This window comes from Oncorhynchus clarkii, chromosome 1 (assembly GCF_045791955.1).
Source record: "Oncorhynchus clarkii lewisi isolate Uvic-CL-2024 chromosome 1, UVic_Ocla_1.0, whole genome shotgun sequence".
NCBI classification, from domain to species: Eukaryota; Metazoa; Chordata; class Actinopteri; order Salmoniformes; family Salmonidae; genus Oncorhynchus; species Oncorhynchus clarkii.
The window spans coordinates 47305142-47322987 of NC_092147.1; the positions used below are offsets into that span (position 1 = coordinate 47305142).

The 17846-nt window shown below is 44.2% G+C and overlaps 2 protein-coding genes across 7 annotated transcripts in view; one reads left to right on the forward strand and one right to left on the reverse strand.

Moving 5' to 3' along the window:
• The first annotated feature begins 1038 nt into the window (after positions 1-1038).
• Positions 1039-9396, forward strand: LOC139416439 (protein Wnt-2-like). Its single transcript, XM_071165051.1, has 5 exons — positions 1039-1135; positions 2138-2358; positions 4443-4720; positions 4996-5260; positions 9089-9396. The coding sequence occupies exons 1-5, from the start codon at positions 1053-1055 to the stop codon at positions 9292-9294; spliced, it is 1053 nt and encodes a 350-aa protein (XP_071021152.1). The 5' UTR covers positions 1039-1052; the 3' UTR covers positions 9295-9396.
• A 675-nt stretch (positions 9397-10071) lies between these two features.
• Positions 10072-17846, reverse strand: part of LOC139408215 (suppressor of tumorigenicity 7 protein homolog) — a 75259-nt gene continuing 67484 nt past the window's right edge. For 3 of the 6 annotated variants that reach the window (XM_071151908.1, XM_071151925.1, XM_071151909.1), the window contains 4 exons: positions 16762-16912; positions 16372-16464; positions 13009-13151; positions 10072-10419 (listed from right to left, as the gene is read on the reverse strand). In XM_071151908.1, the coding sequence (XP_071008009.1) occupies positions 10324-10419; positions 13009-13151; positions 16372-16464; positions 16762-16912 (483 nt within the window). In that variant the 3' untranslated portion in view covers positions 10072-10323. The remainder of the gene's footprint in view (positions 10420-13008; positions 13152-16371; positions 16465-16761; positions 16913-17846) is intronic. The other 3 variants (XM_071151911.1, XM_071151933.1, XM_071151915.1) reach the window with 1 other exon arrangement.

Sequence of the window (17846 nt, forward strand, 5' to 3'; positions counted from 1 at the left end):
GTTAATCTTTTGTCTCTCCAAATGGAGTTTATACTAAGCATTATAACGTTTCTCTACTGGAGGCATGTTGATTTTTATGAATAGTCCTGCGTGTTGTCTTGATCTTCCACGAAGATCATGAGAGAATCCAATTTCAGCCTTAACCTCATCCCAACAGGAGACCGAGCACCAGACCTCCCAATTACAAAGAAGAGACGGGATTGGGAACATTAAATCGCTTGCATGAAGCGGAGATCAAAGATAAAGGAAATACAATGTGACAATCGTGCAGATCGAGAAACGAGTTCAAAAGAATTTGATAATCTAATTGTAAATGCACCCAAACTATTGGGCGGCCTTTGATTAATCTGCATTTAGCTTCTGCAAATAATATTAGTCATCATGGCCGCATCTCGTCTAATTCTTAACTTGTGTGCATAATATGGCGTCATGGCTGTGCGTTTCTGGAATTTTTGGCGACTGTGTGTTATAGGCATAAGCATAACTAAGCACGTTTGCAGCGCACCAGTTCCTTCTAAACACGTCAATTTGATTGTTTTTGTTAAAACGCTCAGGGTTTAACACATTACCTCGTACCACATTCTACACCTTGCCGCTTGGAAATCGGCCAAACTTGTGTCTGGTATCAAGCTAGCCTGAACAGATACTTTCAGACATCTAATTTCTTCACCTCATTCCTGAGACAGGACTGCGCCCACCCCTTGTGTAAGCAATTTAAACCTGATAGCAAACGATCATCTGCCTATCTTTACACTGCAAATATCTGTTAACTTTAGATCGACTCAATATCTCATGCGCTTCCAATATCTAATGCGCTTCTTTTACCATTCTCTTTGTCATATAAGCGTTATGGTTTATATGTACAAAGATCCATCCGGGCGGTAAACCTCTTCTGATCGATGTATTTTTTAATGCAAGACAAAGTAGAACTTTGATTTGTGCAATCGAGAAGCTGTCAGGACTCCTGTCTGACGCGCGCCTGTGTTGTTTTCTACTCATGGAAATGCTCAGTACAAGTGCCTGAATGTGCACACCGACAAAACTTTAGTAATATGAATTTATTGCCAAGTGGAAAATGTTTTTATGTATCTGTAGTAATCTGCTGGCTAACGTCAAGGGTCGGCGGATCTTTATGGTGAGTAGACAAAACAAATGGAACATAGCACCAACCATTTAATGCAAGTGTAAAGTTAATTGAACATATATTAAATATTATGCAGTGATTTATAGGCTATATCAAAAATAAGTATAGCCTACACAATGAAGTTTGTACTTTATAATAGTCAAGGACACGTATACTGTAGGATATGATCTGTCTTTAAATTATTGTTTTAATTAAACTAAGCTGAATCATTGTCAAAAATGTATAATACATTTTTGTGTAAAATAATATAATGTATCCCCCAATAACGTTAGACATGCATGCATTTCTTCAATTTGGACACATTTTATAGGGCAGATCATTTTTTATTCCTTTATTTTAGTGTTATAGAAGCCTAGTTTCCCATAATTGCCACAAGGACATTAAAACAGATTAAATTTGCATGGTCCAAGCCAAAACCTCAACTTTCTATGCAGTCAGTGGTGTAAAGTACTTAAGTAAAAATACTTTAAAGTACTACTTAAGTAGTTTTTTGGGGGTATCTGTACTTTACTATTTATATTTTTTACTTTTACTTCACTACATTCCTTAAGAACATAGTGTAATTTTTACTCAATTTTCCTTGACACCCAAAAGTACTTGTTACATTTTGAATGCTTAGCAGGACAGGAAAATAGTGAAATGCACGTACTTATCAATCGAACATCCCTGGTCATCTCTACTGCCTCTGATCTGGCGGACTCGCTAAACACAAATGCTTTGTTTCTAAATTATGTCTGTGTTGGAGTGTGCCCATGGCTTTCCGTAAATTCAAAACATATAAAAACTGGTGCCTGGTTTGCTTAATATAAGGATTTTGAAATAATTTACACTTTTACTTTTGGTACTTAAGTATATATGAAACCAAATACATTGACTTTTACTCAAGTAGAATTGTACTGGGTGACTTACTTTTATCTTATTAGAAAATGACTCCAGTATCTCTACTTTTACTCAAGTATGACAGTTGGGTACTTTTTCCACCACTGTATGCAGGTACATGGGAACCCTTGGGTCGCAAGTGATGTGCGACAACATCCCAGGGTTAGTCAACAAACAGCGGCAGCTGTGCCGCCAGCATCCCAACATTATGCAGGCGATCGGAGCCGGGATTAAAGACTGGATCGGGGAGTGCCAACATCAGTTTCAGAACCACCGCTGGAACTGCAATACCATAGAGCGAGACCACAATGTGTTCGGACGCCTACTGCTGCGTAGTAAGTATTGAGCGCGAGAGAGAGAGAGGGAGAAAAAACCTCACGTGTAAGCCCTACTTTAAAAATATGTATTTAAGTACATGTATCGAGCGCAGACGTAGGTTTATATTTTCTGACTGAAATACAGGTATGAACTGCCCACAAAATCGATTAATTTTTACAATAAATTACTTCTACTTGCCGTTATCATTCACCTGATAAGACATTACTTTTTGACATGGCATATGACGGGTGTCCCTGGGTCGCTGGTTTGCCTAGGCGTGGGTCCCTTTGCAAGAAAAATGTGAAAACCCCTGAAATAGCTGATATACTGGGTTGTTTCTATTATGTCCTGGGAAAGTGATATAGGCTACTCATCTTTGTCCTCATTTACAAGACACGCACGTCTGCACAATAGGCTTGTAAATGGTGATCTTATCATTCACATCTGCTATAGACTATAGGCTCCTAGATCAATGGCAAAATGGTATGCGCTTTTTCTCCCACCAATTCTTCACAGTGGTGAACCTATAAAGTTCGTCTAGCGTTTATCAAAGTGAAAGAATTCGTGTGAAATACATGTTCTTCCCTAACAGATGTTTTCCCCCGTGCTTGCATTGCATTCCATGCATTGTCTCACTTTACTGTCATACATTTATCAAGTTGACGCGCGTGCTTGCTGCTGCTGCTCTGATCGGTTTCTGATCCAATGCGCGGCGTGTTTATAAAACTGCCACGCCTGACGAATGTGGGGAGTCTAGAATAAGAAAGTGTCACCTCCCATCTCGTCACCTGACCAACTATGGACTAATCAGTCTGCTCAATTTTGGAATCTCTTTTTAATTGGTATAAATCTCAGGATCCACTCGAGACCTTGGGGGGGGGGAGGGAGGGAGGGTGGGGGGGGGGGGGGGTCATAGAACTTGAATTGGTAATTGTTTTGGGCATCATGTTCCAGTCCTGCTCTTATATTCACTCTAAATTAATTTGAGGCGGAACTTTAAGGGCCAGTTTCCCGGACAAAGATTAAGACTCCTCCTGGACTAAGAAGCATGTTCAATGGAGATTCATCATTGAAAGTATTTTTTAGTCCAGGACTAGGTTTAATATGTGTCCGGGAAACTGGCCCTGAGAGTTCAGTGTAATCTGGTTATTTAATTGGGCCTGTGGTGTTCATACTTCCCAGGCACGGCTCTGGTTGTGTCACACGACATTAGGAAGCTGCTCTGATTGGCAGCATTATCGCTGTGGTACCGTGAGAGCTACTTTTTTTTGTCAATGTCAGGACGCTAATTTAAAACAATTACTGGGATTTATTTTTAATTTTATGTTCTCACCGTTTGGTTATTTTATTCTCCCTATTAACCGTGTTAAAGACACTCACCCAAAGAAGTTGGATGTTTCCTGACTGGACACCAACTCTCTCTCTCTCTCTCACACACACACACACACCTCTTGTCATCTATAGCCTTTGATCCCACAGATCTCTCATCAGTTACAAGAGCAGTCAGGTCATACGGGTCCTTTATCAGACCACTGCTGGTAAATGTTACCCATTTATCCATCTCAGAGTTAGATGAAGCAAAACACTGCCATGCATGAAATAAAAGACTGCAACAGACCGTATTCATGCAGGTACACCAACAGCACCAGCTACCTCTTTCTGTTTTGTGTTGAAGCTCCAATGAAGATCCTATTTGAACTGTGACACTCCCAAGTGAGATTATGGAAATAACATTTACGTAATGCATGATTTCTGTACACTTTCTATGCATCTTTATGGGATTACTAGATGTTATACAATTTAGATCTGCGTATTTGTGTAACTTCTAAGTGTGTACAATGAGCAAATGTATGCTTTTGTGCATTTGAGCCTTGGCCCGGCCGGTATGCCTAATACACGTGTCCACGTAATTTATCCCATCTGGTGTGCATGCTGTCCCAAGCGTGTGTGTAGTGTGTGTGTGTGTTCAACCAGTGTGCTTAGCCGCCCCCCAGGCAGTAAAAAAACACAACTCTTGTGTGTACGATGTTACGTGTGTTTGTATGTCCTTCCTGTCACACCACGAATGCTCATCCATTATCCTTTTCTCCCTTTCTTCCAGGCAGTCGTGAAGCAGCCTTTGTGTACGCCATCTCCTCGGCCGGGGTGGTCCACACCCTGACCCGAGCCTGCAGCCAGGGAGAGCTGCAGTCGTGCTCCTGCGACCCCACCAAGAAGGGCTCGTCCCGGGACGCCAAGGGGGCGTTCGACTGGGGCGGCTGCAGCGACCACGTGGAGCACGCCATGAGGTTCAGCCAGGCCTTTGTAGATGCCAAAGAGCGGAAGGAGCGAGATGCCAGGGCTCTGATGAACCTTCACAACAACCGCGCCGGGAGGAAGGTGGGGTTCAAAGTTCATACACACTAGAGGGGATGGACCAGAACCAACTGGATCTAGATCAGCGTTGAGAGGAATCACCAGACATTTTACATATTTTTTAAAAATTGTTCCTGAACTATTCACACCTGAATCAAGTAGTCAAACACTGATCTAGAGGAAGTATATCGACTGTTACCCAGTCCTTAACACACACATACACACACCCTAACGTCCTACCACCAACTTGACACACACCTAGCTCCCTGACTTGCATCTTCTCCCTCCTCATCTCCCAGGCAGTGAAGCGATTAATGTCTCTGGAGTGTAAGTGTCACGGCGTGAGCGGCTCCTGCAGTGTCCGGACCTGCTGGCTGGCCCTGGCCGACTTCCGCCGCACGGGCGACCATCTGCGGCGGCGCTACAACGGGGCAGTGCAGGTGGTTATGAACCAGTATGGCACGGGCTTCACCACCGCACAGCGGCATCTCAAACGGCCCAGCAAAAACGACCTGGTCTACTTCGAGGACTCGCCAGACTACTGCATACGAGACCAAGAGTCCGGTGAGGCTGGCGTTTTCAGATTTACTCCACAGTTCTCGATGTTCAAAGCAGTTATATACACGGACATTGGACAGACAGACAAGCAAGCAAAGAGACTGACTAGACTGTGAGTGCTGTCTGTCTATTTGACATCTGACATGACTGTCTGTCTGTAGAGTAGACCACCATACTACTTGTCCATAATATCTTCAGTATGTGGTAATATCTTCAGAGGGTAAGCGCTCAGTCTCTTGTACCCTAGGGTTATTCTTCATGCTGCACTGGATAACACCAGATGTAGTGTGTGAGTAAGTTAAAAAAGAGGGAATGCGTTTGTGTACGTGCGTGAGAGAAGTGTGTGTGTGTGTGTGTGAGATGGTAAGAAAATAAAGTGGGTGTGACAGAGAGAGAAGGGGAGAAGTGTGTGTGTGTGTGTGTGTGTGTGTGTGTGTGTGAGTGAGTGAGATGGTAAGAAAATAAAGTGGGTGTGACAGAGAGAGAAGGGGAGAAAAGTGTGTGTGATCCAGAGAACCTGGGTGCCTGTCAGGCAGCAGGTGATCCGAGGCGATCGGGTGTCGGCCAGTTTAAGGTCCATTACACAGTTCTTTGGGATGAAACCCGACCTGCTGCACACTGCTATAAATTACCCCCTCTGGAGCAAGGCACACACACACACACACACACCTCTGCACGCTTTCCCATCAAAGCCAACCACCCCTAATGTAGACCTGGGGGGCCTTTCTGAAGTTGCTTCCTCTCTTTGTCTCCTCTCCTTCATTACACTGACCTAAAGTCACAGGATTTGTGAAGGTAATCTGGAGAACAGGTCTTTCATGTCAGTGCAAGTGAAGGAAAGGATACAAGGAAACAAAGCTGGTTTAGACTATTGAGATACACTCAATCTTACAGTAGGCTACCTTCGCTGTTTTGATGACTGATGTACAGTCGTGGCCAAAAGTTTTGAGAATGACACAAATATTAATTTTCACAAAGTCTGCTGCCTCAGTTTGTATGATGGAAATTTGCATATACTCCAGAACGTTATGAAGAGTGATCAGATGAATTGCAATTAATTGCCAAGTCCCTCTTTGCAAAGCAAACGAACTGAATCCACAAAAAAACATTTCCACTGCATTTCAGCCCTGCCACAAAAGGACCAGCTAACATCATGTCAGTGATTCTCTCGTTAACACAGGTATGAGTGTTGACGAGAACAAGGCTGGAGATCACTCTGTCATGCTGATTGTGTTCGAATAACAGACTGTAAGCTTCAAAAGTAGGGTGGTGCTTGGAATCATTGTTCTTCCTCTGTCAACCATGGTTACCTGCATGGAAACACATGCCGTCATCATTGCTTTGCACAAAAAGGGCTTCACAGGCAAGGATATTGCTGGCAGTAAGATTGCACCATTTATCGGATCATCAAGACCTTCAAGGAGAGCGGTTCAATTGTTGTGAAGGCTTCAGGGTGCCCAAGAAAGTCCAGCAAGCGCCAGGACCGTCTCCTAAAGTTGATTCAGCTGCGGGATTGGGGAACCACCAGTACAGAGCTTGCTCAGGAATGGCAGCAGGCAAGTGTGAGTGCATCTGCATGCACAGTGAGGCGAAGACTTTTGGAGGATGGCCTGGTGTCAAGAAGGGCAGCAAATAAGCCACTTCTCTCCAGGAAAAACATCAGGGACAGACTGATATTCTGCAAAAGGTACAGGGATTGGACTGCTGAGGACTGGGGTAAAGTCGTTTTCTCTGATGAATCCCCTGTCCGATTGTTTGGGGCATCCGGAAAAAAAGCTTGTCTGGAGAAGTCAAGGTGAGCGCTACCATCAGTCCTGTGTCATGTCAACAGTAAAGCATCCTGAGACCATTCATGTGTGGGGTTCCTTCTCAGCCAAGGGAGTGGGCTCACTCACAATTTTGCCTAAGAACACGGCCATGAATAAAGAATGGTACCAACACATCCTCTGAGAGCAACTTCTCCCAACCATCCAGGAACAGTTTGGTGATGAACAATTCCTTTTCCAGCATGATGGAGCACCTTGCCATAAGGCTCGGGGAACAAAAAAATACATTGATATTTTGGATCCATGGCCAGGAAACTCCCCAGAACTTAATCCCATTGAGAACTTGTGGTCAACCCTCAAGAGGCAGGTGGACAAACAAAAACCCACAAACTCCAAGCATTGATTATGCAAGAATGGGCTGCAATCAGTCAGGATGTGGCCCAGAAGTAAATGGACAGCATGCCAGGGCAGATTGCAGAGGTCTTGAAAAAGAAGGGTCAACACTGCAAATATTGACTCTTTGCATCAATTTCATGTAATTGTCAATAAAAGCCTTTGACACTTATGAAATGCTTGTAATTATACCTTAGTATTCCATAGTAACATCTGACAAAAATATCTAAAGACACTAAAACAGCAAACTTTGAAAATTAATATTTGTGTCATTCTCAAAACTTTTGGCCACGACTGTTCTGTTTTGAAGTGTGTTGAAGAGTGCGTGCGTTTGGAAGTGTGTGTTTTGGAAGAGGGTCCTGTTTTGAACACTGATTTGTACAGTACAGTTCCAGTGCACGAAGGCCCTTTTATGGACTGTGTACATGTGAGCATGGGGAGTTCACTGATCAGCACCCATCTTGTGAGAACCTCTCTCCACAGACATTAGCTCCAGTCATCTGGGACTACACACACACACAGTGGAGACTGCACCCCCTTGTGCCTCTCCGAAGTGTGAAATCAATTTCCCTCAGCCGCATGGAGGCTCAGGTGCTAAACTCATCTCTCGGCGCCCCCTCATCATAATTCAATAAGCAGACGCCAGGAGAGAAGAGAGGGAGCAAGAGCGAGAGAGAAAGGAGAGGGGAAGAGTGTTTGACGTCACCCCTAGCAGTACAGCATACCGGGAACTGAACGTTGTCGGGAGTGGGTGGAGTCTCGCCGTGCCCAGACATGACCTGGCTGCTCTCCCTCTTTCTATACCTACCTCGCTCCTCCTTCTCAGCAGAGGAACAGGTGGAGTCAAATGGACAGAGGGAGAAAGAGCAGCGGGGCATAGAAATAGGCTGCCTAGAACAGACTTGGTCTGTTCCCAATCCCAAATCGACCCCTAGCTAGCCCCTTTTAAGACAGGACATTTACCTTCACCTGTCCAGGGGTTTCACCATAATGCAAAGGAAGGAGCTAAGGAAGCTACTTTAGACTATTGAGGTTTGAGTAGAGGCCTCGAGGTGAATATTCACAATTTATTGATCAGTTCATCGTGTAATTGTATTATGGGCTGATTTCTGGGAGTGAGTCCATTAAGCCTGTCAGACGCCCTTGCAGTGTCCTCATTCTGAGATGATAGGAGGTGCAAGAGTGTGTGACAGCCAACAGGGTGTGTGTTTGCGCCAGTGAGACTGTGTGCCAGCCAGGGTATACGCAGAACGAAGGCGCCTGGAAAATTACCTGATGAAGACCCTGAGCCCCAGTTGATGGCTTCTATCATCAATCTCTCATCTCTCCTCCGCCATCCTGCCTCTTTTCATCCTCTTATCCTTCCCATCCCTTGCTTTCTCCCTCAGTCCGTGTCTACCCAGTTTAGATCGAGTATGCTGTGTTCTATTGGAATGATGTCAATACCTGTAGGGTAGTGGGGCATAGACCGCTGTTTGCCAACTATCACTCTATTGCAGCTAATCTCTGGATTGCAGCTAGGTTGCTAGGATTTTTGATTAAGTATATTTGGCGAGATATAAGCACATTTGAAAAGGCTTGTATGTGGGTCACAAGGTTAAACAAGCTTTAGGAATGACTGACTCACGTATATTCTGTCTGTACATTGTCTCTTCATTTCTCTCACACTCTTCAGGTTCGGTGGGGACGGGCGGGCGGGTATGCAACCGGACATCTCGCGGCGTGGACAGCTGCGAGGTGATGTGCTGTGGCCGGGGCTACGACACATCGCACATCAGCCGCAACACCAAGTGTGAGTGCAAGTTCCACTGGTGCTGCGCCGTACACTGCCGGGACTGCAAGCTAGATGTGGATGTGCACACCTGCAAGGCCCAGACGTGACCATTGCGAACCACCAACCAACCGCTTGCACAACGTCTGTCTGAAATGGCTGCCTATTCCCTATTTAGTGCACTACTTTTGACAATGGGCCCCTATGCCACATGTCGGCTACTCCACCAATAATGCCCTTTTACAGTCCAAAGATACCCAATCTAATTTCCTTCTTCCCTTACATTCCATTATATTTATTTACTATTTTTTTTCCAGAGTACAAAATAACCTTTATGTAAATACAAACTTTATGTAATTTAAAAGAAAGTTCAGTATAGATGGGTTAGCTGACCACGTCACAAACTGTGTGTGCACTTCCATGGGGCAGAAGTCAGTGTGGTGTGATTCTGCATGGCCAGATTGCTAGCAAGAATGACAAGAAACTGCCATGTGGGGAATTGTAAGTGGCTCGTTTCATGTTATTCTTGATACCAGGTCTTGTTTTGAGGTGTTTTGGCTGATGTCAATGCTAATATGGCTAAAATTAGCTAGCTAACCAACAACTGGAACGATGTATTTGAGAGACAAGTGCTCATTGTACAAATGTATTTCTTTACAATAAACATTGGGGACGTTGTCAACTATCTAAGCCAATCCCCGTCTGTTTTGCCACTAAACAACCCAATGTCTATATAGTTTATGAAATCTGTTTGAAATTGATAGCAGACCTGACCACACCCCCCTTTCCTCAACCAGCCAGTTACAAAACACGGTTTAGTCACCTAACCTGCAGCTATGATCCAATATTTATATGCTTCACAATCAAAATGGCAGGTTAGACATTGCTATACACAAAAAGTCCTTTATTTTATGTCTTTTTCCACTTTTTTAATGATGACAATTGATCACCTTTTTTTGTACAACAAAAAAACGGTTTTACATGAGATTTGAAGACAAAATGAAAACATATCAAATAAAGTCAAAAGCAATTCAGAACTCCATGTTTCCCTTTTCTTCCAATCCATCCTCACTGTCCGTCTAATCCATGATATTGGCACAAAGAGTGTGTCAGTCAAGTCCGGGCGGGGCTGGTCACTGTCAGATGCGTGTGAGCTGATGCCACAGACTGGATGGCAGGATGCTCTCCACTTTCTCCATGATGAAGTTCAGAGGAGCAAACAGGGTGCTAAGAAACTAGAGACAGACAGCGAGAGAGAAGATGTTAGAACACATGACCTCTCTCACACACACACTACACCAATTCCTACTGGAACCAACGTGAACCAGATCTTTTCCGGAACATTTCAAGGTACTGTATGTAGACGGCCCCCCAAATGCTAGTTAGAGGCCCATGGTAGGAGCACCATAACATGCCAGTTTAGAATGTAGCCATCTCAACTGAATCTCTGCACATTTCAAGGTAGGTAGTGTGTGTTGTCGATGACCTCAAATGCTAGAGGAACATGATAGGAGCACCGTAGCATGCCAGTTGAGGTACTGTGCTCTATGGGGCAGAACCATAACTTTTCTCCCGGGTATGTTGACTACTGGCTGTGTTCTAACAACTGAGAGTGGTGGTTGACTCTCTCGGTCAGCCCCCCGTTCAACTCCCCTTTCTCTCTCAGAGGTGTTCTTTCTCTCTCTCTCTGCTCATCCCTTGTTCCTCTGTGTTTTGGCAACATGCAGTGTGGGGGATAGGGGCTCCCTCAGAGGGATTGCGGGTCATGGAGGCTCGGCTTAGTCAGATGGCAGATAAAAAGGCCATCAGGGAGAGAGAGAGAGAGGTGAAACGAGCACCTCGTTTACACGCTAAGAGGGAAAGAGGCCCTGTTCCAACCCTTTGAAGATGCACCCTTCCTTGGGAGAAGCCACTGATCTGATAGGTGAAAGTCGTGTTTTCATCAATTCAATCATATTAGATCAGTGATTACTTTAAAGTAACTGTCCGGTGAAAATCTCACTTCAAAGTTCATATTCTGTTGACTCAACAACAATATTTGGGTATGAGTTATCACATACTTGTATTTGTGGCCAAAGCATATATTGGAGGAAAAAACACCTTAAACTTGTATCTCAAAACAGCTATTTCCTCAGATAGATGAGCTGGCCTGAGGAGGATGAGCTGGCCAATCACCAGTCTAATCACATAGTTTTTTTAATGACCTGTATCCGCCCACACAAGTCTGTTGTTGGGGTACACTGACACCATTCCAACACAGAAAAGCAGCTTTTTAACATACTTAAGACATTTTTGGAAGGAAAACTATTTCACTCATATATGTAAATAATTAAATGTCATATTTCATAGAAATCTGGAAACACTGGATAATTACTTTAAGGAAGCGAGTAAGGAAGAAGGCACATCTGTTTGAACCCTAGTGTGTAAACCAGGTGCTGTCTTAGAAGAGTGCACTTTCAAAGTATTGGAAGTGGATCAGTGAGCTTGTGTGTATGTGTATACACGTGTCTGACCATTCTTTCTCTCATTCCATATACCAGAATGCTGCTATTGGTGAGGACATTCTCACCTTTATCGCTAAGGCGAGACTGCAGGTTCTACCAACAAAACAGAACATAGCACTCTGGTACCCTGCAAACCATGATCCACTTATATCTCACATGAGTCAAATGTAATGGAGTCTGTCGCACAAGTGAATGGTTGCCGTTCATACAAGGACCTATCTGTACATAGCTAGACATGACCACCTTGTTGATCTAGCTAGTGAGGTGAGACAGGTAGTACCACCATCAGTGCATATGCACAAACATTCTCTTGTCAGAGGAGGCTGGTTGGATGTTGACGATGATGTGGTTTCTTGTATACCAAATATGGCCGATATTGTTGTTGTGGGGGGAGGCCGGAGGGAGGTGCTCATTTTGGAAGAGGGTTGCTCTTTTGTACTCCTACATGGAGCAGAACTTTGCTGCCAAGTTGCTGAAATACCAGCCCTTTGTGTCACGACTGAACAGCCTTGGTTATCACTTGTGGTGCTGATATTTGGGAGTTCTATTTTGGAGTTTCGGCCAAGTACATAGGCTGACAGTACGTGGCCTTCAGGTTTCAGGCCTGCGTAGGGCAAAGGAAAAGCAGCTAGCAAGGTACTGCTCTGTTGTCAGCGATCATGGGCAGCATAGCTGTATGGAGAAGGTACTTTCTATATCCATAACTGTCCAGATATCCATGACCTTTGAAATGTTTGAATCCTTCGACTGTAATGTGATTTGTGAATTCAAATAAAGTATTTAAAATGTGTGTGTGTGTCATCAGCTCTTCGCAGGCAGCACCCAACCAGTGTGGGGTCAGAGCAAGCCCCTGCAGAGGAGATAGTAGCTGCTGATTGTGTCACACCAGGAGCAGAGACATGAGCTCACACACATTCCAGGGGAGTGGCATCAGACAGTACAAGCCTACTGAGGAAGAACATTAGGTAGAGGAGAGGACAGAGCCCTCCACTGGCAGATGGGAGAGGGAGTTGTGTCGGTTCTACATGGGTGGATTCAATAGTCTGAGGCTGCGTCCTTTACTCATTTCCTTCCCCGCTTCACCACTGATCTACAAGAACTTACATTGATAGAGGATGTTGCAACTTGTATAGAGCTTGGCTAGTCTCCTGTCATCCAGACTTGACGAAGGCAGGTCTATGATTGTTAGAGTCTGTCCAGGACACGAACACAACCAAATGAATGGCCACCTTACGAAGAATCTGAATGCAAAGAACCTTATTGGGGATTTGACTTACAAAGGCAACTGGATAGTGTGTGAGAGCGGTGCAGGAGACTCACGGCTTTAGCGAAGACTCCCATGAGCTCGGGGAACTGGTGTGTGAGGAGGGCCAGCATGGCAGTGAAGGAGCAGAGACCAGCCGTGAACAAGATGAAGAATGGCAGTTCCTTCTTAGGGTACACCGACACCTCATGAAACACTGCTTCCACATGAGAGAGATACAAAGAGAGCATCAACACACTGTACATACTTTATACACAACGTACAGTACCAGTCAAAAGTTTAGACACCTACTCATGCATGGGTTTCTTTATTTTTTACATTGTAGAATACTGGTGAAGACATCTAACTATGAAGTAATCAAAAAAGTGTAAAACAACAATCCCACATATGCTGAGCACGTGTTGGCTGCTTTTCCTTCACTCTGCAGCCCAACTCATCCCAAACCATCAAAATTGGGTTGAGGTCGGGTGATTGTGGAGGCCAGGTCATCTGATGCAGCACTCCATCACTCTCCTTCTTGGTCAAATAGCCCTTACACAGCCTGGAGGTGTGTTTTGGGTCATTGTCCTGTTGAAAAACAAATGATAGTGGAACTAAATGCGAACCAGATGGGATGGTGTATCGCTGCAGAATGCTGTGGTAGCCATGCTGGTTGTGTGCCTTGAATTCTAAATAAATCACCAACAGTGTCACCAGCCAAGCATCACCACACCTCCTCCTCCATGCTTCACGGTGGGAACCACATGCAGAGATCATCCGTTCACCTACTCTGCGTCTCACAAAGACACGGCGGTTGGAACAAAAAATCTCAAATTTGGACTCATCAGACCAAAAGACAGATTTCCACCAGTCTAATGTCCCTGCTTGGGTTTCTTGGCCCAAGCAAGTCTCTTCTTCTTATTGGTGTCCTTCAGTAGTGGTTTCTTTGCAGCAATTCGACCATGAAGGCCTGATTCATGCAGAATCCTTTAAACAGTTGATGTTGAGATGTGTGTTACTTGAACTCTGTGAAGCATTTATTTGGGTTGCAATTTCTGAGGCTGGTAACTCTAATGAACTTATACTATGCAGCAGGTCCTCATGAGAGCAAGTTTCATCATAGCGCTTGATGGTTCTTGCGACTGTACTTGATGAAACTTTCAAAGTTCTTGACATTTTTCGCATTGACTGACCTTCATGTCTTAAAGTAATGATGGACTGTTGTTTCTCTTTGCTTATTTGAGCTGTTCTTGCCATAATATGAACTTGGTCTTTTACCAAATCTTCTGTATACCTCCCCTACCTTGTCAGAACAGATTGGCTCAAATGCATGAAAAAGGAAAGAAATTCCACAAATGAACTTTAAACAAGGCACACCTGTTAATTGAAATGCATTCCAGGTGAAAACCTCATGAAGCTCGTTGAGAGAATGACAAGAGTGTACAAAGCTGTCATCAAGGCAAAGGGCGGCTACTTTGAAGAACCTGTCTGTGATTTATTTGTAATTCAAGGCACACTTAACCAGCATGGCTACCACAGCATTCTGCAGCGATGCGCCATCCCATCTGGTTTGCACTTAGTTCCACTATCATTTGTTTTTCAACAGGACTATGACCCAAAACACACCTCCAGGCTGTGTAAGGGCTATTTGACCAAGAAGGAGAGTGATGGAGTTCTGCATCAGATGACCTGGCCTCCACAATCACCCGACCTCAACCCAATTGAGATGGTATGGGATGAGTTGGACCGCGGAGTGAAGGAAAAGCAGCAACAAGTGCTCAGCTTATGTGGGAACTCCTTCAAGACTGTTGGAAAAGCATTCCAGGTGACTACCTCCTGAAGCTGGTTGAGAGAATGCCAAGAGTGTGCAAAGCTGTCATCAAGGCAAAGGGTGGAAACTTTGAAGAATCAATAATCCATTTGAATTTGTTTTAACACTTTTCTGGTTACTACATGATTTCATACATCTTATTTCATAGTTTTAATGTCTTCAATATTACTATACAATTTACAAAATCTGAAAAATAAAGATAAACCCTGGAATGAGTAGATGTGTCCAAACTTTTGACTGGTACTGTATACACACACAATGTACACCAACACCTTATGACACACTGCTTCCACAGAGAGATACATTGTCAGGGTCAACACTGTATACACACAAACACACACACAGTTCAGAGGGGTTGAAGCTAAAATAAATCCCATTACTTAAACTTAAGTCAACCTCAGATCGGTGGGAAAACTCTGACTCGAGGGCCACACAGACCTTTTTATGACCAATTTGTTTGTCTACATTTATTTGCGGGCCAGAAAAAGGGCAGTTATTTGAAAACATATAGGAATTGACTGCACTGGGCCTTTAACCCAAAATAATACCCCCCCCCACAAATCTCATGCGTCATCCATATGACTGAAATCAGTTGCAGTGACAGAGAATTTTAACCCAAGAGTACACCTCACACACAACAACTCAGTCAACACACTGTACACACACATACACTGAGTGTATAAACATTAGGAACACCTGCTCTTTCCATGACATAGAATGACCAGGTGAATCCAGGTGAAAGCTATGATGACATGATGACTCCTTGCTGTCCCCAGTCCACCTGGCCGTGCTGCTGCTCCAGTTTCAACTGTTCTGCCTTATTATTATTTGACCATGCTGGTCATTTATGAACATTTGAACATCTTGGCCATGTTCGGTTATAATCTCCACCCGGCACAGCCAGAAGAGGACTGGCCACCCCACATAGCCTGGTTCCTCTCTAGGTTTCTTCCTAGGTTTTGGCCTTTCTAGGGAGTTTTTCCTAGCCACCGTGCTTCTACACCTGCATTGCTTGCTGTTTGGGGTTTTAGGCTGGGTTTCTGTACAGCACTTTGAGATATCAGCTGATGTACGAAGGGCTTTATAATTACATTTGATTTGATTTTGATGATCCCTTATTGATGTCACTTGTTAAATCCACTTCAAATCAGTGTCGATGAGGAGACAGGGAAAATAAGAATTTTTAAGCCTTGAGACAATTGAGACATGGATTGCATATGTGTGCCATTCAGAAGGGGAATTAGAAAGAACATATTTAAGTGCATTTGAACCGGGTATGGTAGTAAGTGCCAGGCACACCAGTTTGTGTGTGTCAAGAACTGCAACGATGTTGAGCGTGAAAAACTCAGCAGGTTCCTATGTGAATCAAGAATGGTCCACCACCTAAAGGACATCCAGCCAACCTGACAAAACTGCGGGAAGCCAACATGGGCCAGCATCCCTGTGGAACGCTTTTTACACCTTGTAGAGTCCATGCCCCAACGAATTGAGGCTGTGCTGAGGGCAAAAGGGGAGGGGTGCAACTTAATATTCATGTTTTGTACACTCAGTCCATACATACCTACATACATGCATACATACACAAACTTGAATCCAGAGCGTCTCTTACTTGGTAGCAGCTCTCTGTCTGCGGTCTCGGTGCAGATGGGGTATGGGTAGAAGAGGTGGCCTTTCTCCAGAGGGTAGGGGATCATTCTAAAAGCTGGGGAGGACAGAAGACACAGCATTCAGAATAGGTACAGTCATGTACAAAAGTTTGTGTTGAGCCAAGAAGTGGGTGGGGGTGGGGGGGTCTGGTTATGCATCAAAATGGAGTACCATGAGAAAAAAACTTTAAAAATGTTTTATTGTAATCGCTGCCCTCGAAATGTGTACGTTTGTGTGTGTGTGTGTATATGTGCATATTACAGAGTAAAGGCTAAATGTGAAACACAACAAGCTGTTATGGCATATAATGTAAAGCTGATGGTGTGTGTGTGTGTGTGTGTGTGTTACTCACTGCCCTCCCAGGTACAGTGGAGCAGGTTAAGGGCCCCCTCCACCCTCTTCCAGTGCTGCAGGTGAAAGAAGGCGTAGGCTATGGCCTCACTGTCCCCTCGCTTCAGAATGTGCTCTGGGGGCAGTATTAAACTTTTCATTTCTAACAGGTACTGTGGAGAGAAGGCGAGGGGGGGCAGAGCGAGAGTCAGCAGGGACAATAGAAAATGAACAACAACATAAACATACATACTTTTTAATGCAAAGTTATACCAGTTATCTTACAACCTGGAGAACATCAATCAGCATTTCATTTAAGTAGCACCATCAGAAGCACAGTAGTTGTAATAGTAGTAGTACACCAAACAAAAATATAAATGCAAGGAAAAATTGAAATGAATTAATTAGGCCCTAATCTATGGATTTCAAATGGCTGGGTGGGCCTGGGAGGGCATAGGCCCACCCACTTGGGAGCTAGGTCCAGCCAATCAGAATCAGTTTCTCCCAACAAAAAGGCTTTTTTCCCCCTTTTTTTTTTACAGACAGAAATACTCCTCATTTTCATCAGCTGTCCCGGTGGCTGGTCTCAGATGATCCTGCAGGTGAAGAAGCTGGATGTGGAGGTCCTGGGCTGGTGTGGTTACACGTGGTCTGCGGTTGTGAAGCTGGCTGGACGTACTACCAAATTCTCTAAAACAATTTTGGAGGTGGCTTATGGTAGAGAAATTAACATTACATTCTCTGGCAACAGCTCTGGTGGACATTCCTGTAGTCAGCATGCCAATTGCACGCTCCCTCAAAACTTTCGCAAGACATATGTGGCATTGTATCTTGTGACAAAACTGCACATTTTAGAGTGGCCTTTTATTGTCCCCAGTCCGACGTGCACCTGTGTAATGATCACGCTGTTTAATCAGCTTCTTGATATGCCACACCTGTCAGGTGGATGGATTATCTTGGCAAAGGAGAAACGCTCACTAACAGGGATGTAAACACATTTATGCACAGAATTTGAGAGAAATAAGCTGTGTGTGAGAGAATGGAACATTTCTGGGATCTTTTATTTCAGCTCATGACACACGGGACCAACACTTTACACGTTGCGTT

What these genes read in the sequence shown, in the direction of transcription:
- LOC139416439 (XM_071165051.1), top strand. Translation starts at nt 1,053, where the DNA reads ATGAATTTATTGCCAAGTGGAAAATGTTTTTATGTATCTGTAGTAATC. An exon ending in AGGGTCGGCGGATCTTTATG is followed by an intron (nt 1,136 to 2,137) that starts GTGAGTAGACAA and finishes CACTGTATGCAG; the next exon opens with GTACATGGGAACCCTTGGGT. An exon ending in ACAACCGCGCCGGGAGGAAG is followed by an intron (nt 4,721 to 4,995) that starts GTGGGGTTCAAA and finishes CTCATCTCCCAG; the next exon opens with GCAGTGAAGCGATTAATGTC.